The sequence below is a fragment of the Oncorhynchus kisutch genome, linkage group LG28, assembly GCF_002021735.2.
Source record: "Oncorhynchus kisutch isolate 150728-3 linkage group LG28, Okis_V2, whole genome shotgun sequence".
NCBI classification, from domain to species: Eukaryota; Metazoa; Chordata; class Actinopteri; order Salmoniformes; family Salmonidae; genus Oncorhynchus; species Oncorhynchus kisutch.
In genome coordinates this window covers 82,883-110,880 of record NC_034201.2, presented here as the reverse complement: position 1 = coordinate 110,880, position 27,998 = coordinate 82,883, and the positions used below count along the sequence as shown (strand labels likewise).

The 27,998-nt window shown below is 44.8% G+C and overlaps 2 protein-coding genes and 1 pseudogene across 7 annotated transcripts; 1 reads left to right on the top strand and 2 right to left on the bottom strand.

The window, feature by feature from the left end:
* Positions 1-10: 10 nt before the first annotated feature.
* On the bottom strand, positions 11-2,041 carry LOC109872735 (retinal guanylyl cyclase 2-like; annotated as a pseudogene).
* Positions 2,042-4,278: 2,237 nt separating this feature from the next.
* Positions 4,279-17,629, bottom strand: LOC109872970 (NHS-like protein 2). Of its 6 annotated transcripts, XM_031808177.1 has the most exons (8): positions 17,494-17,621; positions 17,060-17,110; positions 16,501-16,606; positions 15,923-16,072; positions 8,485-8,564; positions 5,552-8,192; positions 5,200-5,338; positions 4,279-4,898 (listed from the first exon to the last, which is right to left on the bottom strand). In XM_031808177.1, the coding sequence occupies exons 6-8, from the start codon at positions 8,091-8,093 to the stop codon at positions 4,676-4,678; spliced, it is 2,904 nt and encodes a 967-aa protein (XP_031664037.1). In that variant the 5' UTR covers positions 8,094-8,192; positions 8,485-8,564; positions 15,923-16,072; positions 16,501-16,606; positions 17,060-17,110; positions 17,494-17,621; the 3' UTR covers positions 4,279-4,675. The 6 variants fall into 6 exon arrangements, with proteins under 6 accessions (XP_031664037.1, XP_031664035.1, XP_031664032.1 ...); XM_031808175.1 differs by lacking the exon at positions 8,485-8,564 and having other exon boundaries at positions 17,494-17,629; XM_031808172.1 differs by having other exon boundaries at positions 5,552-8,564; positions 16,507-16,606.
* A 5,628-nt stretch (positions 17,630-23,257) lies between these two features.
* Positions 23,258-27,563, top strand: LOC109872511 (G-protein coupled receptor 12-like). Its single transcript, XM_031807455.1, has 2 exons — positions 23,258-23,626; positions 24,248-27,563. The coding sequence occupies exons 1-2, from the start codon at positions 23,619-23,621 to the stop codon at positions 25,263-25,265; spliced, it is 1,026 nt and encodes a 341-aa protein (XP_031663315.1). The 5' UTR covers positions 23,258-23,618; the 3' UTR covers positions 25,266-27,563.
* The last annotated feature ends 435 nt before the right edge of the window (positions 27,564-27,998 follow it).

The window sequence follows — 27,998 nt, the reverse complement described above, 5'->3', positions numbered from 1 at the left end:
CCACCACCACACCCTGTTCTAATTCTCTGTTCCACTTTCCTCTAGAGAAAGATGTCTTCTCTATGAACAGATGGTGACCTTCTCTTCCTGTTTTGCTGGTGTGTGTGTGTGTGTGTGGGCGTGAGTGAGGGCAGTGTGTTAGTGTGTGTGTTCCTTTGTCTGCGTTTAACCCCCCATACCCTATGTGTTTTTGCAGAGGCCAGGACTGCCTATCTGTGTCCAGCACCACATACTCCAGTAGGCTGGCCCCGGAGCCATTGGTCCCCGACACACTGGCGGAACCCATAGAAATACATATTTCTGGAGTTGCGCACCAGGTCGGCTCCAGACATCGACTACCCAACGTCACGCACACTGCATAGCGTTAGCCATGAAGAGGATAGAGCTGTAGACGGTACCAAACAGAGGGGGAATGTGGAAAAGGATATAAGAACATACTGATGTAACACAAATGCAAATATTCAAAACCAGGGACACTCCCAACGATCTGATTTAGCCCAAACTCTGGCTATTCATGAAAAAACCCTTTAGCCCCAGATCTCCTCAGCTCATTCAGCTGTACCTGGTGGAGCTTGATGTGTCTTGTAGGAGGAGTTTTCCTCTGAGTTCATGGTGGCGGTCAAGACAGCGTTGCGTGCTCTCCGCGGCTTGCCGTGGTTGATGAGGGTGCGGTAGTGCACGTCCTTGTAGGGCAGGCTGTAGGGCAGCGTGTTGTAGGGGATGAACACGAGGGACCGTCCGTCAGATGCATGTCCAGAGCAGTCTCCAACAGCAACCTCTGGTTGCGCCCTCCAATCAGCACAGAGTGCATGCCGAGGATCACTACCGATTTATAGGGAACACAAACACAACCACACAATAGGTTAGTAGTAATAGTAGCAGTTGCGACACAGTAGTAGTTGTCTTTTTATACTGTCTCTGGTACTGATTGTAGTACTAATAGTAGTTAATGGTGGACAAATAGTAGTTGTACTGAAAGAAAAACCACAATGAAAAAACAGTACTGTTTTCTGCTCTCTGGACCCTAGTGAGAGCCAGTCGTATGCTAGCAAGGTCCTTGTCTGTGGATACCACGATGGTTGCAATGGGCATTGGCCACCATACTGACTGCGTCCACCCATACACATCCTCAGCCGAGGAGATGATCCCTATGTGTGCTCAGCGGAAGTGTCTCACCGTGCTGAGGTAAGGTGCCCTGCTTCGATCATCCAGCTCATAGTTCACACAGGCCCAAGAATAAAGAGGCTGCTTCACCGTAGCCAGGGTTGACAGGGCCCAGGAAGGCATTAGCCTGTGACTAGTGGCCTAGGCAACCCTTGAGTGGCATGGATGTCTGGCAGTCCTCAACGATGATGACATACTCGAAGGTGGCACCCAGAGACAGTGAGGGGACATTGTCGATCGTCTCCATAGTTAGCCGCGCTGCAGTCTGAGGCAGGACCTTAGCAAACAGAGGGTCACATTTCCAAGGTCCCACTATCCCTGCCTTGAACTCAGCAGATCGGGCCACATAGGACAAACAGACTGAGGGATGCCAGCAGGAACCACAGCAGCCAGGGTCCATGGGGAGGTAGGTATGAGTTGAACTTGGCTTCTTTGAGGACTGGGGTTGTCAAATAGGTTGAGGCCACTCATGCAGTGAACCGTGAAGCTGGTAAAGCTGCCTGAGCATTGCAAAATCCTCCAGCAGATTCCACTCTCCATCAACCACTGTCCTTCCCCCAAAAGGCCCGATGTCTTGTGAAATCTAAAGTTATGGTGACAGATATGGCTAGGTTTATTTGACGTAATTCTATAGGTTTATTTTCTCCAATGGGATGATTATTCGTCATGTGTGGTGAAAGTAGACACGTCTTGTGTTATATAGGATAACTAGACTACTACTACTACTGCTCCTACTACTACTACATTCCCCAAACATTTAAATATCATTCATTGATTTATACGAGCAATGCATTTGAACACCTCCTATCACCTGATGGGGTCAGAGGTCAAAGATGAGTGATATCTCACAATATATTGATACGGTGCTAGCCGACATTCATATACAAACGTGTATTTGGAAGGTGCACCATCATCCAGCCTCAGCTTAGACAAGTCCTCACCATTTTAGCACCAATTCTCCCCTTCTGGAATGTTAAGGTCTCTTCAATCCAGGGATGTTCCCACTCTAACACTGAACAGGAAAACCATGTTGAAATTGAAACTTAGAGTGGACCTTAGTAGTGCGAGTGAAATACTAAACGCTTGTAGTTCAGTCAGTCATATAGTATCAGGGGTGACACATTGAGGACCTAGGGCAAATTACCTGTGGATTATATATACAATTATATACACTGCTCAAAAAAATAAAGTGAACACTAAAATAACACATCCTAGATCTGAATGAATTAAATATTCTGATTAAATACTTTTTTCTTTACATAGTTGAATGTGCTGACAACAAAATCACACAAAAATGATCAATGGAAATCAAATTTAGCAACCCATGGAGGTCTGGATTTGGAGTCACACTCAAAATTAAAGTGGAAAACCACACTACAGGTTGATCCAACTTTGATGTAATGTCCTTAAAACAAGTCAAAATGAGGCTCAGTAGTGTGTGTGGCCTCCACGTGCCTGTATGACCTCCCTACAACACCTGGGCATGCTCCTGATGAAGTGGCAGATGGTCTCCTGAGGGATCTCCTCCCAGACCTGGACTAAATCATCCACCAACTCCTGGACAGTCTGTGGTGCAACGTGGCGTTGGTGGATGGAGCGAGACATGATGTCCCAGATGTGCTCAATTGGATTCAGGTCTGGGGAACGGGCGGGCCAGTCCATAGCATCAATGCCTTCCTCTTGCAGGAACTGCTGACACACTCCAGCCACATGAGGTCTAGCATTGTCTTGCACACCAGCATATGGTCTCACAAGGGGCTGAGGATCTCATCTCGGTACCTAATGGCAGTCAGGCTACCTCTGGCGAGCACATGGAGGGCTGTGCGGCTCCCCAAAGAAATGCCACCCCACACCATGACTGACCCACCGCCAAACCGGTCATGCTGGAGGATGTTGTAGGCAGCAGAACGTTCTCCACGGCGTCTCCAGACTGTCACGTCTGTCACATGTGCTCAGTGTGAACCTGCTTTCATCTGTGAAGAGCACAGGGCGCCAGTGGCGAATTTGCCAATCTTGGTGTTCTCTGGCAAATGCCAAACGTCCTGCACGGTGTTGGGCTGTAAGCACAACCCTCACCTGTGGACGTAGGGCCCTCATACCACCCTCATGGAGTCTGTTTCTGACCGTTTGAGCAGACACATGCACATTTGTGGCCTGCTGAAGGTCATTTTGCAGGGCTCTGGCAGTGCTCCTCCTGCTCCTCCTTGCACAAAGGCGGAGGTAGCGGTCCTGCTGCTGGGTTGTTGCCCTCCTACGGCCTCCTCCAGGTCTCCTGATGTACTGGCCTGTCTCCTGGTAGCGCCTCCATGCTCTGGACACTACGCTGACAGACACAGCAAACCTGCTTGCCACAGCTCGCATTAATGTACCATCCTGAATGAGCTGCACTACCTGAGCCACTTGTGTGGGTTGTAGACTCCGTCTCATGCTACCACTAGAGTGAAAGCACCGCCAGCATTCAAAGTGACCAAAACATCAGCCAGGAAGCATTGGAACTGAGAAGTGGTCTGTGGTCACCACCTGCAGAACCTCTCCTTTATTGGGGGTGTCTTGCTAATTGCCTATAATTTCCAACTGTTGTCTATTCCATTTGCACAACAGCATGTGAAATGTATTGTCAATCAGTGTTGCTTCCTAAGTGGCCAGTTTGATTTCACAGAAGTGTGATTGACTTGGAGTTACATTGTGTTAAAGTGTTCCCTTTATTTTTTGGAGCAGTGTCTATATATATATATTTAATATATTAAGTCCCATCTATCTCTCAGTAACACCTCTCATGCTCCGAGTCCCCTTGCCTGGCTTGAATGTTTAGCAATCCCCACTTTTGAGTGACTATGTTCTTGAATGACTTAAATTGCTCTTTTTCACAGCCCTACCAGTTTACCAATTTTGAATGCAATGTAATTGTAATAGGGAAATATTGGGCGAAAAACATTGTCCCTTGAACGTATCTTGAATTGATATCAGTTCAATTTCCCTGACACTGGAGGAATTATTCATTGATGAAAAGCCAGTCAATAAGACAGCAATCACGTTGAGCCGTTCGCTTGTCCGAGTAAATAAGGGCATCCGGTTTGGGCAGCAGTGGGTCAGACGCATACTAATGATCTGTCATAGACACACAAGCAGCTTTTTGTTTTATTTCTGAGCGACACATGACCAAAAGCACAAATGTTGGCAGCTCAAAAACAAATGGTGTAAGCATCACAAGTCAAGGCAAGACAAATATGTTGACGTGATAGATTGTCTCAGCTCATAAGCAAAACACAGCTGGGCAACATGTTGTCATATTCACAGTTAGACCTCTGTACGCTGTATTGCCATCACAGAAACAAGTTGTCGGTGTAGCACGTAAAGCAATATAAACAATAGCCCCCCCCGTCCCTCTCCCAGTCCCCCCCCCCCCCCCCCCGTCCCGTCCCTGATTGTCCACCACACCCTCATGCCCCACATTGAGTGATAAGTGTTTGCAACACATTGAGAAACATAAACATTGGAGTTGTTTGATGCTCTATGGCTGACCGACCAGTGGTTTGGTACTCTTCAGCAGTTCAGCGGCTGACAGTCTCTCCCCAGAGTTGGGTTTATTGCTCCTCCGCCTCTGCAGAAAAGCCATGAAGTTGTCATTTTTGGAGCTTGACTTCTGGACAACCCCCTGGATGCCTTTAATGGGGGATCCGTAACCTTGCCTGCTGTCAGCTGTTTCTTTGCGACCCAGGAGTTTCTTCTTGGACCTTAAAAAAGGGAGACCGAAAGTAGCTAACTTCATACACTTGTGAAGAAGATATTTAAAAAAATGTTTTTTTTAAAACATAAGTTGAAAATAATTCTGACAACATATTTCTTTGTGAAGTGTGGTAATGTTTGGTTATTTTGTTGGATGGAATTATGTAACTAATTTAGTGTGCATGAAAGTGAACAGGGCCCATCTCTGGATCTCTTTCACTTACGTAAACCCATCTCTGGACGTAATACGGGTAGTTTGTTTTGTGTGTCTGTCACAGTTCTATTTTGGGGAACAGTAAGTCCCATTACCTGTGTATGATGGTGAATAGGTCCTCAGTAGTTGACTGTGAGTTGTACTCCAACTCTTCCTCCTCTTCCTCCCCGAGGCACAGTGTTCTCATCTGAGACATTGCCCTCCTCTCTTCACAGTTCTCATCTAGGACGAACCCTGTTGGAAAAATATAACACAGTGTCATTTCCATTACTTCGTGCATGAGCTAACTCTTAGTTTAAGAACTAACTCATGCCATCCTACATATCATTTGTACATATTAACTCGATAGTAACAACAAACTATAAAGATGGTTACAGGTGATGGTTACAGATAGCATGCAGAGTTCAAAACAGTGCGAATGAGTTTCTCTTATAAAATGAACAATACCATCTCTTAAACTGTGATGGTTGAGATCTTGTCCAGTAAAGTCTTTGTCTCTGTATGCACTGGCAGGAGACTGGTAAGCACTGGCAGGAGACTGGTATGCACTGGCAGGAGACTGGTATGCAGTGGCAGGAGACTGGTATTCACTGGCAGGAGACTGGTATGCAGTGGCAGGAGACTGGTATGCACTGGCAGGAGACTGGTATGCAGTGGCAGGAGACTGGTATGCACTGGCAGGAGACTGGTATGCAGTGGCAGGAGACTGGTATGCACTGGCAGGAGACTGGTATGCAGTGGCAGGAGACTGGTATGCAGTGGCAGGAGACTGGTATGTTGTGGCAGGAGACTGGTATGCACTGGCAGGAGACTGGTATGCAGTGGCAGGAGACTGGTATGCACTGGCAGGATACTGGTATGCAGTGGCAGGAGACTGGTATGTTGTGGCAGGAGACTGGTATGCACTGGCAGGAGACTGGTATGCACTGGCAGGAGACTGGTATGCAGTAGCAGGAGATTGGTATACAGTGGCAGGAGACTGGTAATCACTGGCAGGAGACTGGTATGCAGTGGAAGGAGACTGATATGCAGTGGCAGGAGACTGGTATGCAGTGGCAGGAGACTGGTATGTACTGGCAGGAGACTGGTATGCACTGGCAGGAGACTGGTAAGCACCACTGGGCCCAGACCAGGCATGGTTCCTATTACTCTTCTGTCCCAGTGAGCTGATGGAGGACATGAAGAGGACATCCGGTTTCTTTGCGACTGGAGGGGGAACCATCTTCTTCTTCCTATCCAGTTCAGCTAGGAGAAATGAGGTCCTGGTGGGAGAGGTCCTTCTGACATCCCTGTTCTCTGAATGGCAGGAGGTGGGTGGTGGGTGTGGGTCATCATATTGTTGCCTGTCTACAGCTTGCTGCCTCTCAACCATAACCCCATCACTGGCAACACGAGGAAGCTGGTGCGACCTTTTAGGTTTTGGTCTCCTTTCCACCATATACATGTCCCCCTGGCTCTCTCTTAATGAGGCTGGAACGGTCTCTGGGAAATGAGTAGAGACTGAGGAAGACTTTACCAAATGTATCGGTGGCCATTTGTGTGCAGGGGGCTTAGCAGCAACAGGTGGTTTAGCTTTAGGACTGTGGTGGACCAGTGGGCAGCTCTCCAGCTCTAGCTCCTGTTCCAGCTCCTCCTCCCTGATGACTTCAGGTGAGCCCTCCAGGCCTTTGTCAGAGTCTGAGCTGCTGACGGAACGCAAACGCACATTGCTGAGATCCTCCTGGGTCACCACAGGCATCACCATCATGCTGGAGCTCAGCCTCTGTCTGGGTCTGGTGGTGCCAGACGACCCAGAGGACTCTGAGTGTCGCCGGGTGGCTTTGGGTTTGATCACCGCCGGGTCTGGGAGAGGGACGACCCCTGGCAACTCCAAGGATAGCCGCAGCCTGCTGGATCTGGGGGAGGTGGGCGAGGTGGAGGACTTGGGGCGCATCCTGCAGCCCAAGGGGGAGGGTCCCGTGATGGCAGATGTGAGGACATGAGGGGAATGAGTCTCACACTGAGAGCTCGACTGGCTACTGGAGGGAGAGACTGAGGCAGGTTGTTGGAAGGGGGACTGCTTACAAGTTAGAGACTGCGGGCGTTGCAAGGGGGGAAGGGGTCTGACAGATTCTGACCTGCTGGAGGCTTTTCTTCCCTCATTTACAGGTACACCCATAGCAGGACCTGAGCTTGACATGAGACAGCAGGGCTCAATAGACCTTACTTCACGTAGCTGCCCATTGTCGTTGACTGGTGGCCCAACCCGGGCCTGTACAGGCTGAGCAGGGGACTGCTCCAGGCACAGCACCTCCTCTGTCCTCGGTGTGGAGATGAGGATGAGGTCAGGCAGGAATGAGTCATGGGGGGCAGGGTCCCTGTCGATATAAAGGCTCTTAGTCCTGTTGTCTCTGAGCTTGGTGGCAGATTCTCTCCTCAGGGACACGCTACGGGTTGGCGGCGCCGGCCTCCTCTTTGTCTTCCTCAGGATGATGCTGCGGGACCGCGACCGTGGACCACCGTGATCAGGGGAGACGTCTGGGCTCAACTGGGAGGCGTCGCCTCTGCTAGTGTCCTCTGAGCCGTTGTCGGGGCATAGGTGGACGTAGCTGTCACATCTGTGTCTGGGTGGGACTGGGTGTGAGGCAGTGGCTGCGGAGAAGGAGCGTCCGCGAAACCCAGGGTTGTATGCTGGCAGGGCCGTCTCCTCATTTTGAATGGGGATGACTATATTACACTCCTTTTCACCTTTTCTACTGGCAGTGTTGGCAGTGGCAGAAAACCCAGAGGATGTTGAGGCGTGGGGGCCAATCTGCTGGGACTGCGAGGTCACAGGGACTTCTGAAGGGTGACATATGTTGGCAGCATGTTGACACGGGGACTTTACCACGTCAGGGCAAAGGGATGTGACGGTTGGTCGGCATGATGGGGTGTCCCAGTTGGGGGTGAAGGTGGAGCCCTTGGGCCCCTTCCAAGGTTGACTGGTATACATCAGGGCCCTGTGCTCCATGGCATCAGAGACTTTCCTCAGAGACCAGGCAGATCACAGGCTGATTGGCTAAGCAGAGATGGCTCCTCTTTAGAGAACGGGGTTTCACTTTTCATTCAGCTGGATGAGAAGAGAGAAGAAACAAGTTGTGTGAGTGCGAGCATAGTGGGGTGTTCATCTTGGTCTCAGAAATAAAACCAATATATGCTATTCTGCCTTTAGTTAATTTCCCTTTTGAATTAAGACGTAGTTCATTGAGTAGAAGGATACTGTATATATAGAGAGAGTGAGAGTAGGAGAGGGGCGAGAGAGAGCTGTGGCTGGGAAGAAGGAAGGACGTCAGAAAATGTCTACTTATCTTGGTCTTGTGCTTGATAAAGAAAGAGTGGGTGTTTGCCATGGCAACTGCTACCTGTTCATCCATAGTCAGAGCACAAAAACACTCCCAGATGAGATCTATACTGCGTGATGTCTGGTTTCTCACCATTTACACTGCATTGGATGAAGAAGATAGGCAAAAAAGCTAATCCAGTGATCATGCCAACAACAACAAAGCCATGGCCATTGATAAAAAGGGAAAGAGTGTGTTAAAAAATGTACATTTTTGATTGTGGTAGATTGACAAACTCTATTACGAATACCAACCCGTTATTTATTGAACAGGAATTAAGAGATGGTAGGAGCAGTGTAGTAATAGTTTCAAGGCTAGTGTGATGAATGGTGCTTTGAGATCTACCCATTCAACAATGGAATACTTGATAGCAAGTCTCAGCACAGTCCGAGAGAGTGCGGATGAAGTTAGCTAATGAAGATGGTCAATGCTGTTTCATGGGGGAAATGATCATCTGTTATTGTTGGAGGGTGCACCTTCTTTTGGGACAACTAGTAGGGTAAAGACTGTTGTGTACAGCTGCTCATGGAATCCCCACCTCTTTCATTGCTGGACTTAACCTTAATTGCTTTCAGTCCAAAATCCCTCTTTCCTTCCATTTTCATTTCCGTTCTATAACCTGCTTTCTCTCTTGACAACTCTCTGAACAATATACTATTTAGGAAAAAACGACATTTAACACTTTCTCCCTTGACAACTCTCTGAACAATATACTATTTAGGAAAAAACGACATTTAACAGTTTCTTTCTTGTAAATGCTAAGTGGGTTATGATGGATTCAAGAGAATGTTTTTGCATGGGTCAGTTGCCATTGGGTAAATCCATTTGAAGTGATTCCCTTTTTGACAGCACCCCTTTTGATTTGAATGAAATCTTCCGTACATATTTGCTCATTGTAGAAGAGCTCAGAAAGTGACTTTTTGGACCTGAATGCCAAAACATTCAGGAGATAAAGGTGATTAAATTTTGCATACCCTACCATACCATGAGACATCCATGTCTTCATCTAGGCTGTATCATAACTGGCAGTGATTGTGAGTCCTATAGGGTAGATGTCAATTGGCCAAGCGTCGTCCAGGTTTGGCTGGGGTAGGCCGTCATTGTAAATAAGAATTTGTTCTTAACTGACTTGCCTTGTTAAATAAAGGATAAATTCTAAGATGAACAGTTGAGATTTATATAATTGAAAAGATTACAAAGAGGTCAAACTATTTTATCATTTCTGCATGAACTTTTTGCCTTTAATGTCAACTGTTTAAAAACATATTAACTCTTGATTTTTTCCCCTTCATATTCACATATGCTTCGACCATATTTTACATCTGAGGTATTTGTGATGTGCCCGCCATCGGTTGAGACTCAACATCATCTTTTGACTGATAAATGTACTAAAATGGGAATACAATTGAAATGTCAACTTTCAAATGGTACCACAAAGATGGTTGAAGGTCCACACATCAGAGAATGTTGACTTGAATGGGAATATCTGTTGTTTCAAGTTACACTGTCAATCCAGCATAGGAAACCTATTGAAACACACATACAGTGCCTTGCGAAAGTATTCGGCCCCCTTGAACTTTGCGACCTTTTGCCACATTTCAGGCTTCAAACATAAAGATATAAAACTGTATTTTTTGTGAAGAATCAACAACAAGTGGGACACAATCATGAAGTGGAACGACATTTATTGGATATTTCAAACTTTTTTAACAAATCAAAAACTGAAAAATTGGGCGTGCAAAATTATTCAGCCCCTTTACTTTCAGTGCAGCAAACTCTCTCCAGAAGTTCAGTGAGGATCTCTGAATGATCCAATGTTGACCTAAATGACTAATGATTATAAATACAATCCACCTGTGTGTAATCAAGTCTCCGTATAAATGCACCTGCACTGTGATAGTCTCAGAGGTCCGTTAAAAGCGCAGATAGCATCATGAAGAACAAGGAACACACCAGGCAGGTCCGAGATACTATTGTGAAGAAGTTTAAAGCCAGATTTGGATACAAAAAGATTTCCCAAGCTTTAAACATCCCAAGGAGCACTGTGCAAGCGATAATATTGAAATGGAAGGAGTATCAGGCCACTGCAAATCTACCAAGACCTGGCCGTCCCTCTAAACTTTCAGCTCATACAAGGAGAAGACTGATCAGAGATGCAGCCAAGAGGCCCATGATCACTCTGGATGTACTGCAGAGATCTACAGCTGAGGTGGGAGACTCTGTCCATAGGACAACATTCAGTCGTATATTGCACAAATCTGGCCTTTATGGAAGAGTGGCAAGAAGAAAGCCATTTCTTAAAGATATCCATAAAAAGTGTTGTTTAAAGTTTGCCACAAGCCACCTGGGAGACACACCAAACATGTGGAAGAAGGTGCTCTGGTCAGATGAAACCAAAATTGAACTTTTTGGCAACAATGCAAAACGTTATGTTTGGCGTAAAAGCAACACAGCTCATCACCCTGAACACACCATCCCCACTGTCAAACATGGTGGTGGCAGCATCATGGTTTGGGCCTGCTTTTCTTCAGCAGGGACAGGGAAGATGGTTAAAATTGATGGGAAGATGGATGGAGTCAAATACAGGACCATTCTGGAAGAAAACCTGATGGAGTCTGCAAAAGACCTGAGACTGGGACGGAGATTTGTCTTCCAACAAGACAATGATCCAAAACATAAAGCAAAATCTACAATGGAATGGTTAAAAAATAAACATATCCAGGTGTTAGAATGGCCAAGTCAAAGTCCAGACCTGAATCCAATCGAGAATCTGTGGAAAGAACTGAAAACTGCTGTTCACAAATGCTCTCCATCCAACCTCACTGAGCTCGAGCTGTTTTGCAAGGAGGAATGGGAAAAAATGTCAGTCTCTCGATGTGCAAAACTGATAGAGACATACCCCAAGCGACTTACAGCTGTAATCGCAGCAAAAGGTGGTGCTACAAAGTATTAACTTAAGGGGGCTGAATAATTTTGCACGCCCAATTTTTCAGTTTTTGATTTGATAAAAAAGTTTGAAATATCCAATAAATGTCGTTCCACTTCATGATTGTGTCCCACTTGTTGTTGATTCTTCACAAAAAAATACAGTTTTATATCTTTATGTTTGAAGCCTGAAATGTGGCAAAAGGTCGCAAAGTTCAAGGGGGCCGAATACTTTCGCAAGGCACTGTAGATAACAGAATAAACATGACCATTTAAGTTGACATTCGACGGTGGGTGGACCTGCGGTCATCTTTGTGGTAGTAATTAGAAGCTACAATTTAATTTACGTTTCAATGGTGTAGCAGCTACATTGCAGTGGTCTGAAGGGATAGGTCCAGGCTGTAATCGCTGCCAAAGGTGCTTCAACAATGTACTGAGTAAAGGGTCTGAATTCTATATCTATGATTGAAATGACAGCCACACTGTTTTCAAGAGCATGTTGTGTCTCAATCGATGGCTGGCACCTCAAAAAAAACTCATATGATGTGAAATGGGGTTTAATATGCAAATATGAAGATTTTTTAAAGTATTTTTAGGTTTATGTTATTTTAGATCATTGACATTAAAAAGGTATCAAAATGACAATTTCCTTTTTTTTTCAAGGAATAATAAAAAGAGTTTGACAGCACTGTAAGCTTTTAATCCAATGACTCCAACAAACCGTTAGTCAGACATGCGGATGAATGAACGTCAGAAAATGGAGAGAAAAAACGGGGTCTTGGGACTGATAGGGTTCAATTGTGTCACTCTCGACCGTTTATCTTTTCCAGTGATGAAGACATGGATGTCTCGTGGTATTATGGGGTATCGAAAAATGGGTCAATTTTGAGCAGCTTTTATCTCCTACATGTTTTGGCATTCCGGTTCAAAAAGTCACTTTCTGACCACTTCCATGGGGCAAAAGGTATGATGTCAAAAAGTGATTGAATTCAAATGGAATTACCCCATTTAGATAGGATCAGTCCCACTACCTTTCCTCGACCTAAACAGATAGATAGATATAAACACAGCATACAAACATTTAAAAGATTTTTACTGAGTTACAGTTCAGATAAGGAAATCAGTCAGGGCAGGAGTGCAGCCATGAGTGGGCCTGGGAGGGCATAGGCCCACCCACTTGGCAGCTAGGCCCACCCACTGGGGAGCCAGGCACAGCCAATCAGAATGAGTTTTTCCCCACAAAAGGTCTTTATTACAGACAGAAATACTCCTCAGTAATTGATTGGATTTGATTTGGAAAGGCACACACCTGTCTATATAAGGTCCAACAGTTGACAGTGCATGTCAGAGCAAAAACCAAGACATCAGGTCGAAGGAATTGTCCATAGAGCTCTGAGGCAGGATTTTGTCCAAGCAGAGATCTGGGGAAGCGTACCAAAAAATGTCTGCAGCAGTTAAGGTCCCCAAGAACACAGTGGCCTCTATCATTCTTAAATGGAAGAAGTTTGGAACCACCAAGACTCTTCCTAGAGCTGGCCGCCCAGCCAAACTGAGCAAACAGGGGAGAAGGGCCTTGGTCAGAGAAGTGACCAAGAAACCGATGGTCACTCTGACAGAGCTCCAGAGTTCCTCTGTGGAGATGGTAGAACCTTCCAGAAGGACAACCATCTCTGCAGCACTCCACCAATCAGGCCTTTATGGTAGAGTGGCCAGACGGAAGCCACTCCTCTGTAAAAGGCACATTACAGCCCGCTTGGAGTTTGCCAAAAGGCACCTAAAGGACTTTGACCATGAGAAACAAGATGCTCTGGTCTGATAAAACCAAGATTGAACTCTTTGGCCTGAATGTCAGGCATCACATCTGGAGGAAACCTGGCACCATCCCTACGGTGAAGCAAGGTGGTGGCAGCATAATGCTGTGTGGATGTTTTTCAGCGGCAGGGACTGGGAGACTAGTCAGGATCGGGGGAAAGATGAATGGAGCAAAGTACAGAGAGATTTTTGATGAAAACCTGCTCCAGAGCACTCAAGACCTCAGACTGGGGAGAAGGTTCACCTTCCAAAAGGACAAAGACCCTAGGCACACAGCCAAGACAACACAGGAGTGGTTTCGGGACAAGTCTCTGAATGTTCTTGAGTGGCCCAGCCAGAGCCTGCACTTGAACCTGATCGAACATCTCTGGAGAGACCTGTAAATAGCTGTGCAGTGAAGCTCCCCATCCAACCTGACAGAGCTTGAGATGATCAGCAGAGAAGAATGGGAGAAACTCCCCAAATACAGGTGTACCAAGCCTGTAGCATCATACCCAAGGAGACTCCAGGCTGTAATCGCTGCCAAAGGTGCTTCAACAAAGTACTGAGTAGAGGGTCTGAATACTTATGTAAATGTAATATTTACGTTTTTTATGTGTGTGTGTGTGTGTGTACATACATACAGTACCAGTCAAAAGGTTTGGACACACCTATACATTCTAAGGTTTTTCTTTATTTTTACTATTTTCTACATTGTATAATCTCAGCTTTGCACTTTCTTGGCATTCTCTCAACCAGCTTCATGCTTCCTGGAATGCATTTCAATTAACAGGTGTACCTTGTTAAATGTTAATTTGTGGAATTTCTTTCCATCTTAATGTGTTTGAGCCAATCAGTTGTGTTGTGACAAGGTAGGGGTGGTATGCAGAAGATAGCCCTATTTAGTAAAAGACCAAGTCCATTATTATGGCAGGAACAGCTCAAATAAGCAAAGAGAAATTAGTCTATCATTACTTTAAGACATGTAGGTCAGTCAATTTGGAAAATGTCAATAACTTTTAAAGTTTCTTCAAGTGCAGTCGCAAAAACCCTCAAGCGCTGTGATGAAACTGGCTCTCATGAGGACCACCACAGGAAAGGAAGACCCAGAGTTACCTCTGCTGCAGAGGATATGTTCATTCGAGTTACCAGCCTCAGAAATTGCAGCCCAAATAAATGCCCTTCTGAGTTCAAGTAACAGACACATCTCAACATCAACTGTTCAGAGGAGACTGCGTGAATCAGGCCTTCATGGTCCAACTGCTGCAAAGAAACACCTACTAAAGGACACAAATAGGAAGAAGAGACTTGCTTGGGCCAAGAAACATGAGCAATGGACATTAGACATGTGGAATTCCGTCCTTTGGTTTGATGAGTCCAAATTTGAGATTTTTAGTTCCAACCGCCGTGTCTTTGTGAGACGCAGAGTAAGTGAACGGATGATCTCCGCATGTGTGGTTCCCACCGTGAAGCATGGAGGAGGAGGTGTGATGGTGCTTTGCTGGTGACACTGTCAGTGATTTATTTAGAATTCAAGGCACACTTAACCTGCATGGCTACCACAGTATTCTGCAGTGATACACCATCCCATCGGGTTTGCTCTTAGTGGGACTATCATTTGTTTTTCAACAGGACAATGACCCAAAAGACATCTCCAGGCTGTGTAAGGGCTATTTGACCAAGAAGGAGAGTGATGGAGTGCTGCATAAGATGACCTGGCCTCCACAATCACCTGACCCAAACCCAATTGAGATGGTTTGTAATGAGTTGGACTGCAAGGTGAAAGAAAAGCAGCCAACAAGTGCTCAGCATATGTGGGGACTCCTTCAAGTCTGTTGGGAAAGCATTCCAGGTGAAGCTGGTTGAGATAATACCAAGAATATGCAAAGCCGTCATCAAGGCAAAGGGTGACATCTTTGAAGAATCTCAAATGTAGAATACATTTTGATTTGTTTAACACTTTTTCTTGGTTACTACATGAGTCCATATTTGTTATTTCATAGTGTTGATGTCTTCACTATTATTCTACAATGTAGAAAATAGTGCAAATTAAGAAAAACCATTGAATGAGCAGGTGTGTCCAAACTTTTGACTGGTACTGTACACACACACACACACACACACACACACACACACACACACACACACACACACACACACACACACACACACACACACACACACACACACACACACACACACACACACACACACACACACACACACACACACACACACACGCACACACACACACACACATGCATGCACACATTCATGCACACACTCACACATGCATACATGCACCCACAAATGCATGCACATTGCACACGCACACACAACCTCTCACAATGCACAAGCACACACAACCTCTCACAATACACACACACACAATAACAACAACGCTTAAAATAGAGGGCTTGCTGACATAATCATGTTCATGTTTTACCTTTCCAGATAGATGAGAGCGAGATGGAGATAGCGAGAGAGACGTGTACACACTGTAGATAGACAGAGACCCTCGACTTCCTTGGATAAATACATACTAATTTGAACAATAAACATGCCATTATTTGACATAAACCACACAGCTCTGTCCGCATGTCTACATACATGAAGTCAAAATGAATCTATGACAGAATGAACGGACAACAGTGGCATACTGTCATCTCGACCTTCCTGTAAAACAGACCCCAATTAACATGTTCCTAAACCCCTACAAACCTCTGTGTTGTCCCCTTCCTACCTTACAGCTTGCTTCAGGAGATAGAGCTGTGGCTTCCGATGCCGCACTCCTACATCCACTCTACAGTCTGCACCTATGGCCCAATGCATTCACATGCTGTTGCCATGACAATTGGAAGTGGGCTGCTGCTTGCTCTGAGTTCGTCGGATGCTGAGAGAGGGAGAGGGAGAGGTAGAAAGACAGACAGGGGAGAACAGAGGATGGACATCAAAATTGTTTTCTGATGGCGTGTGGAGCACATTTGCCTCTAAGGGACAGGAAGGGTATTGAACAGTTTCAAAGAGGATGGGACATCAAAATAGTTCTGTGGACTCAAGACAGCTGCAGCATGACAAGAATTGACATAACAGACTTAACATGACTTGATATTCCTGGTACGCCTTGGTTGGTTTACACTGAGGAGTATAGATAATGTATGTCCGTTTCTACGTCACAATCATGCAATGTACAGTACTGTATTTGCAAGTCAGCCCCAGCTGTTTTGCTAAATTGACTTTGCCAGATGGAAATGTTCAACTCCATCAACTTTTGATGTAAAGAAACAAATGAAAGCTTGAGACACTTTAACGTCAACTTACAATCACCTCAGTGTTTTTATTTTTGTATATATTTTTTTATCTCAATGGGTGTGTTCAGAAGTTCACGTCATGAGTGGCTGCTCGCTCAGGAACGTCCCTTCAGATGCTGTAGAAAGATAAACCATGTTTATGTTCGTATCAATCAACAAGTGCCGTGCCATTACAGTCAAATTCAACTAAATTACTGATGCATGATGTAGCAGGTGTTGACAGTAAGAACTGAGGTGAAAGATGACGAGAGGTGAGTTTTTCCTCTGAATTAACAGTGCAACACATACATTGCCTGTGTAGTCTGACGACTCACACAAAATTGATTCAGCTGATCTTTCGTTTTTCATTGCGAAGAAGAGACTAAACGTCCACGGGCGGCGTGTAACATTTGGCCGGAGTCTGGAGTCTGGGTAGCCAGGCGAAGACTATTCTGTGATACACATATGAATAGAGCCTTTTGAGGCCTTCATGAACTTGGTGGGAATGCTGGGTTTATGACTGTGCTAATCATAGCAAGAAAAGTAGACGCATTACAACACAACAGACAATTCATGCACACAAACCTTACCGAGACAGCTCTGCTGTGCCAATTGTTTCTTGATCCGAGTCAATGTGAATCCTTGAAATGAAAAGGCTGGGGTTTATTCAAGCACGCTTTGCTTATTTCCCAAGAGTAAACTTAGATGGTGCATGAACATTCAATTTCTTCCTTTATAATACCATGCCGACATGACCTACTAAATTGTATTTCAGTGCACTGAATCTTTATTGATTTGCTGCATTACATTTAGAAAAGTTAAAGTGGCAAATCATTGTACTTTTGAAATACTTGAACTTGCTACAGGTCATCTTCATGCCATGAGCCTTAGCTGATCATCAAGAGCTCAAAACGGAGAGTTTATTGAATGGCCATCAAATCACCATTCCATACTGACGTTATCAATCGAACCCTGCAGCCCTTGGTAGAATAAGCCTTTACACTATAGAAACCAAATCACATACCTTTTTACATGCAGGAAAGGAGCTCACAATCAGCATCCTCAAGCTGCTGAATGAGATGGTGAGTTGTCTCTCTAGACCTAGCTGTAACCCCCACTCTTATCACATATGTCACATATGTCCCAATATGACCCAATGTTCCTCAAATGTAACTTCTAAATCAGCCCCTCCCTTAGAACACAGGAAGTGGCTGTGTACCAGGCGTTGTGACAGGAAACCAGAGCAGGGGAGTGATTAGGGCTGGGGCTCGATGATCAGGGTCAAGGGTTCAGTGAAGGGTGAGAACCATCGAATGTACACCACACCCCTTGCTTCCTTACAGGCAGACATCATGCTCACACACCCTCCTGGGGATTGCTGAAGTTGATTGGGCGTCTTACAGTGATGATGGGGATATATGGATGGTGTAAAGCATTACTGGTTAGCAATGTTCCCTCAAAAAATAAAGTGTGTGTTTACTGTGAACATTGAGGCTGTACCCAGAGTGGCCTAGCGTCAAAAACAATGGAGGATATGCATCCCATAACATTTTAACACGGAAATAGCTGTCCTAATAACTGCTTTCTTCTGGAAAATGTGAAGTCCAAGATGGACAAAGGGGGTGCTGTTGGGGCTGTGTTTCTGGACCTAAGGAAGGCTTTTGATACTGTTAACCATGAGATTCTCATCACAAAATTGTCCAAGTTCAACTTTTCCCCTGATGCCTTGAGATGGATGAAATCATACCTTGAAGGCAGAACTCAGTGTGTCAGAGTGAGCAATGAGCTGTCGCCCACTCGTAGCTATGATGTGGGCGTGCCCCAAGGGTCAATACTGGGGCCCCTCCTGTTCAGCCTGTACATTAATGATCTGCCTTCTGTCTGTACTGGGTCTGAAGTTCAAATGTATGCAGATGATACAGTGATATATGTGCATGCAAAGAGCAAACAACAAGCTGCACAAGAACTCACTACTGTAATGGTCCAGGTTACAAAGTGGCTCAGTGACTCGTGTTTGCATCTCAATGTGAAAAAAAACTGTTTGCATGTTCTTCACAAAGAGGGCAACAGATGCTACTGAGCCAGATGTCTATGTGTCAGGGGAGAAGCTCCAGGTGGTATCCGATTTTAAGTACCTTGGCATCATACTTGATTCCAACCTCTCTTTTAAAAAGCATGTGAAAAAGGTCATTCAAATAACCAAATTCAACCTAGCTAATTTCCGATTTATACGAAATTGTTTGACTACAGAGGTAGCAAAACTGTACTTCAAATCTATGATACTCCCCCACTTAACATACTGCTTGACTAGTTGGGCCCAAGCTTGCTGTACAACATTAAAACCTATTCAGTCTGTCTACAAACAGGCTCTCAAAGTGCTTGATAGGAAGCCCAATAGCCATCATCATTGTCACATCCTTAGAAAGCATGAGCTCTTGAGTTGGGAAAATCTTGTGCAATACACTGACGCATGTCTTGTATTCAAGATCCTTAATGGCCTGGCTCCCCCTCCACTCAATATTTTTGTTAAACAGAAAACCCAGACATATGGCAGCAGATCCACAAGGTCTGCCATGAGAGGTGACTGTATAGTTCCCCTAAGGAAAAGCACCTTTAGTAAATCTGCATTCTCTGTGAGAGCTTCCCATGTCTGGAATACACTGCCATCAGACACACATAACTGCACCACATATCACACTTTCACAAAATGCTTGAAGACATGGCTAAAGGTCAATCAGATTTGTGAACATGGTCCCTAGCTGTGTGTTGCCGCTTTCCATGTTGTCTGTTGTCTGTAGCTTGTGAGGTGTGGAAACACTTTGTTGCTTTTATGAATTTTGTCTTGCTGCTTTTTGTTCTATGTTGCTCTGTCTGTATGCTACGTCTTGCTTGTCCTATGTTGCTCTGTCTGTATGCTATGTCTTGCTTGTCCTATGTTGCTCTGTCTGTATGCTATGTCTTGCTTGTTCTATGTTGCTCTGTCTGTATGCTACGTCTTGCTTGTCCTATGTTGCTCTGTCTGTATGCTACGTCTTGCTTGTCCTATGTTGCTCTGTCTGTATGCTATGTCTTGCTTGTCCTATGTTGCTCTGTCTGTATGCTATGTCTTGCTTGTCCTATGTTCCTATGTCTTGCCTGTTCTATGTTGCTATTGTCTATATTGTAATTGTTTTTATAACCTGCCCAGGGACTGCGGGTGAAAATTAGCCGGCTGGCTAAAACCGGCACTTTTACTGAAACGTTGATTAATGTGCACTGTCCATGTAAAAATAAAAAATAAACTAAACTAAACTAAACTATCATTCAGCCTACAGTCGCAGCCAATGTGTGGGGGATACAATGTCTACGTTCCATGAGACTTTTGAAAAGAAACATGCAGTGCTTGACATGAACGTGCTTATCCACTTGTTCTTCAGACAAGGTGTCTGAAAATGTTGTGTTTGATGCAAGAAACCACTTAACAAAAAAAAAAGAATCGGACAAATTATGCTACGCTCTGCCTATTGGCTACTTAGCTATTCAAGACAATCTCAAAATACAACGCTTCCCCTTTAAGACATAAAAAAAAGCTATTTCCCTGACTTGCCTTTTTAAAGATGGATAGAAATGCACACATTTTGTGCTCTTGTAAGGAAACAACCACTCCCCCATTAAATTAGCTATAACTGGGCTAATAACTCACTAACTAGCAAAGAATATGAACAAAATGTGCACATGTGGCTGCATGCAGATCTCACTTTGATCTCAAAACAAGTGCATCTACTCGTGACCGCTGTAGGCAGAACAAAGTCCAGTTCAAAGTAAATGGCACAGATCCATAACTGGCAATGGCTCTTTGCATATAGGCCTACTGCAGGTCTGAATGGTGGTGGGGCACCTGCCTGTGTAGAGTACAGGCCTGAGTCGCACGCCTGCCAACGTAATAGAATTCTACTCCAATGTGCTCTGCCTACAAGACGATCTCTTTCACAGTTAGTTTTGCATACTAAATCTTGCATAGTTTGTTTTGTTTCAGTATATTGCATTGCAAGTGGCACATTTTGGGTTGATTCGATCACAATTCCCAATGTAAGGGGGAAATGTCTGTTGTGTTAACTAAAGGGGAAAACTGTAGAAAGTCGATTGCAATTCAATCTCGTGCTACTCTGCGCTGGCTCATATTTCTTCTGTTGAGGCTGCTTGCCCTTGTATGTGCGCACCTTAGAGGGAACATTGCTGGTTAATTGGTCTTCATAAAATACAAGTACAAAAAAATATTTACTTTGCCAGGTCAAAGATCAGTTTAGGGTCAGTAACGAGTTACTCTGTAATCACGAGTGTTGGGGTCAAACTTTTCAGGGTCAAAAGATTTCAGCTGCCTTACGAATCACTATTTTGACAGCTATTTCATTTCAGTTCCATGTTAAGGCTAAAGCTTGACAGTGGTTTCACTCAATTATAGCTGACTAAATCAAATACATTTTTATTTGTCACATGCGCCGAATACAACAGGTGTAGACCTTAAAGTGAAATGCTTACTTACAATCCCTTAACCCCCCCCCCAAAAAAAGTAAGAGAAATTAGCTAGCAAATAATTGAAGAGCAGCAGTAAATAACAATAGTGGGGAGCGGCGCTATATACAGGGGTACCGGTACAGAGTCAATGGGTCAATGTGCGGTGGCATCGTTGTCGAGGTAATTGAGGTAATTATGTACATGTAGGTAGAGTTATTAAAGTGGCTATGCATAAATAATAACAGAGAGTAGCAGCAGTGTGGGGGCGGGGGGCAGCAATGCAAATAGTCTGGTTAGCCATTTCATTAGCTGTTCTGCAGTCTTATGACTTGGGGGTAGAAGTTGTTTAGAAGCCTCTTGGACCTAGACTTGGCACTCCGGTACCGCTTGCCATGCGGTAGCACAGAGAACAGTCTATGACTAGGGTGGCTGGAGTCTTTGACAATTTTTAGGGCCTTCCTCTGACACCGCCTGGTATAGAGGTCCTGGATGGCAGGAAGCTTGGCCTCGGTGATGTACTGGGCCGTACGCACTGCCCTCTGTAGCGCCTTGTGGTCAAAGGCCGAGCAGTTGCCATACCAGGCAGTGATGCAACCCGTCAGGATGCTCTCGATGGAGCAGCTATAAAACCTTTTGAAGATCTGTGGACCCATGCCAAATCTTTTCAGTCTCCTGAGGGGGAATAGGTTTTGTCGTGCCCTCTTCATGACTGTATTGGTGTGCTTGGACCATGTTAGTTTGTTGGTGATGTGGACAGCCCTATCGATGAGAACTGGGGCATGCTCAGTCCAATTTTTCCTGTGGTCCACAATCATCTCCTTTGTCTTGATCACGTTGAGGGAGAGGTTGTTGTCCTTGCACCACACGGTCAGGTCTCTGGCCTCCTCCCTGCGGGGCCCTCGTGTTGAGGATCAGCGTGGCGGATGTGTTGTTACCTACCCTTACCACCTGGGGGGGGGCGGCCCGTCAGTTGCAGAAGGAGGTATTTCGTTCCAGGGTCCTAAGCTTAGTGATGAGCTTTGAGGGCATTATGGTGTTGAACTGTAGTCAATGAATAGCATTCTCACATAGGTGTTCCTTTTGTCTGGGTGGGAAAGGGCAGTGTGGAGTGCAATAGAGATTGCGTCATCTGTGGATCTGTTGGTGTGGTATGCAAATTGGAGTGGGCCTAGGGTTTCTGGGATAATGGTGTTGATGTGAGCCATGAACAGACTTTCAAAGTATTTCATGGCTACAGACGTGAGTGCTACGGGTCGGTGGTCATTTAGGCAGGTTACCTTAGTGTTCTTGGGCACAGCGACTATGGTGGTCTGCTTGAAACATGTTGGTATTACAGACTCAGACAGGGAGAGGTTGAAAATGTCAGTGAAGACAATTGCCAGTTGGTCAGCGTGTGCTCGCAGTACATGTGCTGGTAATCCATCTGGCCCAGCGGCCTTGTGAATGTTGACCTGTTTAAAGGTTTTTCTCACATCGGCTGCGGAGAGCGTGATCACACAGTCATCTGGAACAGCTGATGCTCTCATGCATGTTTCAGTGTTACTTGCCTCGAAGCGAGCATAGAAGTTATTTGGCTCGTCTGGTAGGCTCTTGTCACTGGGGAGCTCTCGGCTGTGCTTTCCTTTGCAGTCTTTAATAGTTTGAAAGCCCTGCCACATCCGACGAGCGTCAAAGCCGGTGTAGTGTGATTCAATCTTAGTTGTATTGACGCTTTGCCTGTTTGATGGTTCGTCGCAGGGCATAGCAGGATTTCTTATAAGCTTCTGGGTTAGAGTCCCGCTCCTTGAAAGCGGCAGCTCTACCCTTTAGCTCAGTGCGAAGGTTGCCTGTAATCCATGGCTTCTGGTTGGGGTATGTACGTACAGTCACTGTGGGGACGACGTCCTCGATGCACTTATTGATAAAGCCAGTGACTGATGTGGTGTACTCCTCAATGCCATCAGAAGAATCCCGGAACATATTCCAGTCTGTGACAGCAAAACAGTCCTGTAGCTTAGCATCTGCATAATCTGACCACTTTTTTATAGACCGAGTCACTGGTGCTTCCTGCTTTAATTTTTGCGTGTAAGCAGGAATCAGGAGGATAGAGTTATGGTCAGATTTGCCAAATGGACAGCTCCATGGTGAAGGAAGTTTCTGATGGAGTTGAATTTTGTCAGCTAACTAAATTATAGACATAGCGAAATCTGGATGTTTCTTTGGCAAGCAGAGCCTTTAAAGTAATATGCTGCCACCTACAGGTTCCAGGTTTACAAACAGTTGTCTATTTATACTGGTATGCTAATGTGAGAGCAGGGGGGATGCTCTGAATAACACATCGGTAAAGAATGGAGAGGGAGCACTTGACGTCATTTGGAGAATAATCCAAAGGACCAATAGGATTGAAACAAGCAAGAGTCAATGCCAGCGAATTGCCAACATCACTAGCAGTGTGTCACCCAAGTCTTAACGTCCTCCTGTGAGAAATCGATTTACAAAAGATTTGTTACAATAACGACAAAAGAAAATAGAGGGGTGAAACGGCGCCAGCGGTTACTGGTGATAGTCTCCACCTGGGCGCTCCACGTCTCCATCTTCCCTGTTAAGGAATGCGCCCGGGAAGACCTCAACAAGCCATCGCAACATCACTTGACTGACTGATAGTGACACGCATGGATGCTCTGGTTGGTGATCAGGTTATATATCTACATATTATGTGATGTTCAGGTTTAGACTACATAGAAATTATAGACTAGAAAACCACTTTCTCACAGAAATGTCATCATATGTTGTTTTGTGTGTTTTTTTGTGTGTTTTTACCTTAGAAGGCCTTTATAATCAGGCGTGAGGGCACAATAGCCTACATGTGTGGATTAATAATATTGACGACAAGCCCAAAGTGAAACAACCCATATCTATTTTTTGGGCATCCTATTACTAATCGAAATTACATAGATCTCAAATTAGATCAAAGACAACCCATTAATTTCCATGTTTATCCTTTCATTCAAGTCCTGCTTAAACAGTCAATGTGTGATGTGAATACTCCCTACAGAGGGGCTCTCATTTCAATTGAACTCTTTGCTCTAAATGTTGAGTCAACGGAGGGAATCATAAGTAGTAAAATGTGGCGTTTTAGCCACTCTCCAATTTGGCGTGCGGCAGTCTAATGAGTCACATGTTTTATTTGGAAATATGTAAGATACACTCTTGAACGCAAATGTCTTTACACTGTACATTTCCTCCGGTGATCACTCTGAAATTGTCTCTATCTCGCGCCCCCTCCCCTTCTCTGTCTTTCTCAGTGATGATTCACTCTCTGCCGCAGCAATGAGTAACCAATTCAAAAACACCTCTTCCTCAACCTGGGATGTTCAAGAAGGAGGGAATTCCACACCACCTCCATCATTCCAGTTCGTAATGGAACCGGTGGTCATAAGCGTCAACCCCTGGGATATAGTCCTGTGTGTCACGGGAACCCTAATGTCCTGCGAAAATGCAATTGTCCTTGCCTTAATTATTTACACGCCCACCCTGAAAGCGCCCATGTTTGTGTTGATAGGGAGCTTGGCTTTTGCGGACCTATTGGCCGGGCTTGGTTTGATAGTGAATTTCACCATCACCTACATTTTTGATACCGGATTCGTGACGCTGCTATCAGCTGGACTGCTCATCACTGCTTTTTCGGCCTCCGTTCTCAATATCCTGGCAATCACGGTGGATAGATACCTCTCCCTTTACAACGCACTGACTTACCACACGGAACGAACGGTGATTTTTACCATCGTCACACTGGTGCTCATTTGGGTGACTAGCATCACTCTTGGTGCGCTACCGATCATGGGATGGAACTGCCTTGAGGATGAGACGACTTGCAGCATTTGCGCCCCCATTGATAAAAATCACGCCGCTGCACTGGCGGTGACTTTTCTTTTTGTGTTTGCACTTATTTTGCAACTTTACCTCCAGATTTGCAAGATTGCTTTTCGGCATGCGCAGCAAATCGCCGTGCAGCAGAAGTTCATGACTACCTCCCACTCCTCCTCCCCCACCACTAAAGGGGTATCCACCCTCTCCATTATCCTTGGCACCTTTGCATTGTGCTGGATCCCTTTCGCCATGTACTCTCTGGTGGCTGACATCGGATATCCACCTGTCTATACCTACGTCACCGCTCTGCCGGCCATTTGTCACTCTATGATAAACCCCATCATTTATGCTTTCAGAAATCCTGACCTACAGAAATCTATGAGAATCGCTTGTTGTTGTGGATGTGTATCTTCCAACGTTTCTCTGCGACCAAGGACACCAAGTGATGTCTAGGCAAACGTTTGAACGTCATAGCCTATCAAGTAGTTACAAGCACATCCCAATCTTACTGACTATGCCGAAAATGTTTCTAAGTGTTTTTTGTTGTTGTTGTTGTTGTGTGCATTTTATTTGTATTGAATAACTGTCCTCTTGTTGCATCTTTTACTGGTGATGGCATTGGGATAGGCTCTTCTCGAAACAAAGTCGTTCAATCTCTCTAAAAGTGTATTGTGCCAGAGCTACTTGCACCTTTAATGTGGAGGTAGTAGCCTTCACTGTATAGTAAAGGCCTCATGTTACACCCCGTTTTTATTATATATAATAGATGCGTTTATAAGTGTACTCCACTGGGCACAGACGTCAACTCAAGTCAATTTTATTCCACGTTGGTTCAACGTTGATTCAACTAGTGTGCGCCCATTGGGACATGTGATGTGCAGTGGCTCGGTGTTGCTCATAAAGCATTCAGAGTAGCCTAGCGCCCTGACTCAATAGGCAAACACCTGTTCTGTGTCAGTACAACAGGGGGAAGGAAACAAACTACTTATAATGTCCCCGTACTGATTCAATTAATTGGGAATAATGTTTTTTTTTTATCAAAGGTTGTTGAATGTTCTTCCGAATGACGCTGAAACGTGGTAGGCTACTGACTTGCTGCGTCTCTGCACCCTCAAAACTATGCCGAAACTGTCCCCTCAGTCTGTTAAATGTTGGGGCAAGTCAAAGTGAGCTGATTTTGTGATTAACGTTGCATTGCGAGGGAGAAAGGCTGGAATGAGTGGACAGCTCAATTCAGCGCCGGCCTTTTCAGCACCATGGACAGTGAAACGTGAGCTGTCACCCACTCAATAACGCACGCGTATGTCTGGTTATGCGAGCTCGGTGGCGTCATCTGCCATAAATAATACAGCAGCAGAGAATAAGCCTCACTTGTGTGCATATTGAATTCAAGACAAAAACAGCAACATAGTGTCAGCCAAAGTTTTCCAAATGAACGCGCCCAGACCGTATCATATATTCCCAGTATGACAGGGCACTCTAAATGTTTAAAGTGGTAAACTCCTTACATTCGCCACGCGCACAACACTACTTGCTTCTAATTACAATTGTCCACGTGCAATATTTGTACGCACATAGCCTACACATCCTTGGTAGACCTAACACATCGACATCTGATTGCGGACAGAAGTCATAATATATTGTTTTATTGGTTATAACATTGCTCATGTTTTCACAGCGAATCAATATTTGTCACACCTAGATTTGTCTGTTGGGTAGTTGTACATAATAGGTGCAGTGCATCTAAATTATGCAAATGGTACAGTTTTGTTCTCTGTTATGGCACTCGTTCCAATAGTCGGTAAACACCAATTTTCTACAGAATGTCTTAATTGTTTTGCCTTACTATGTCTCACTGGCAATAATGTATAACTTGTGTAAAGTGATAAACTGAATGACATGTATATGTTGGTTCTCAATAGAAAGGGACCAATATATTTAACAAATAGCCATTTGCCAGTTTATGACTGTATGGTACAGTATGAGCAGCTCTATGACGTCAATAATGTGTGGTGTACAGCGCTTGAATGATAATGCAACGTCTGTTGTTTGAGATGTGTGTGGAGTATGTAGGCTTATCTACTGCCTATTCTCTTGTTGTGCAGCCAAAGAGCTGCTATAAGCAATCCACAATCATTGGAACCCCCTATGATTCCAGTCAACATTGGTGGGAACTCTGCAACCAGTGTCATCACTATTGAATTGAAGACGATCTTGTGTGTGCCGCCAAGCTTTGCTTGTGTAAGTACTGTATGGAATGCTTGTGTCCGATTCAGATGATTCACTGTCGCTTATCCACCACAGTCAGCATGATTGATTCAGCTATTTAGTATTCTCACAGGGTTTAGAAACCCATAAGGTCTTATTGTATTGGTATAAAGCTATATTTTTATATATTTATTGAAAAAAATGTATGTAGTTTGTTTATCTAGTTGTTGTTTTTTAAATCATAAATTATTAATTTTGTCTTTAGGAAACAACTTCAATGTGTCCCGTTCAATGTATTCAAGGAATGATTGTTGTCATAAACGACGCCAAACGATTGCAACACTACTGTCAAATTTGTTTGCTTCCTCAAGATCCTGGACTACTCGTTGTGTTGCATTGGTGACTTCTGTTCAATACACTTCACCATATTGTCACCAAGACAGGGTTTTAGTTGAGGTTTTCGTAACAAAGGCAATCAACCAAATCTGTAGCACCGAGATATCCAACTAGGTGTCTGTGGGAAAGGTCAATAAATGTTTGTTAACCGCTCGTCTGTTTTGGGTCACTCAGTTGGGTCCTGGCTTGATGCACTCTGGGACAGATGGAGGCACAGTGACCGCTGTCGTGTGTGATGCCACTGCCTTTGAAGACAAACAGGATCCAACAACAGCTATCCGTATCTGTCTGGTGTGGAAAAACTCCACTGAACTCAGAAAGAGACACAGAGAGTTAATTCCAAAACACTGTACCACTGGAAGGTTCTGGAATTTTGGAAAGAACTACACCCCCAAAACATACAAAACAGAGCTCTCTATGGATTCGTGTAATTGTGTGAAACATGAGATATTCATACTCTCAAGGTCCTTATAATTGTATTTGTACAGTGCCACATCTAGTGGGGATTTACCTGTACTTAAAATACCATCCTTAGGGTGTGGCTATACAGCTGGGCAAGAAATACTGTGTTCTCCCTGGGCT

Coding starts and splice junctions, on each gene's coding strand:
- LOC109872970 (XM_031808175.1), bottom strand. CDS start 8,093: ATGGAGCACAGGGCCCTGATGTATACCAGTCAACCTTGGAAGGGGCCC. Junction 5,339..5,551: donor CCATCACAGTTTAAGAGATG/GTATTGTTCATT, acceptor TTTTTCCAACAG/GGTTCGTCCTAGATGAGAAC. Junction 4,899..5,199: donor CTATTCACCATCATACACAG/GTAATGGGACTT, acceptor CCCTTTTTTAAG/GTCCAAGAAGAAACTCCTGG.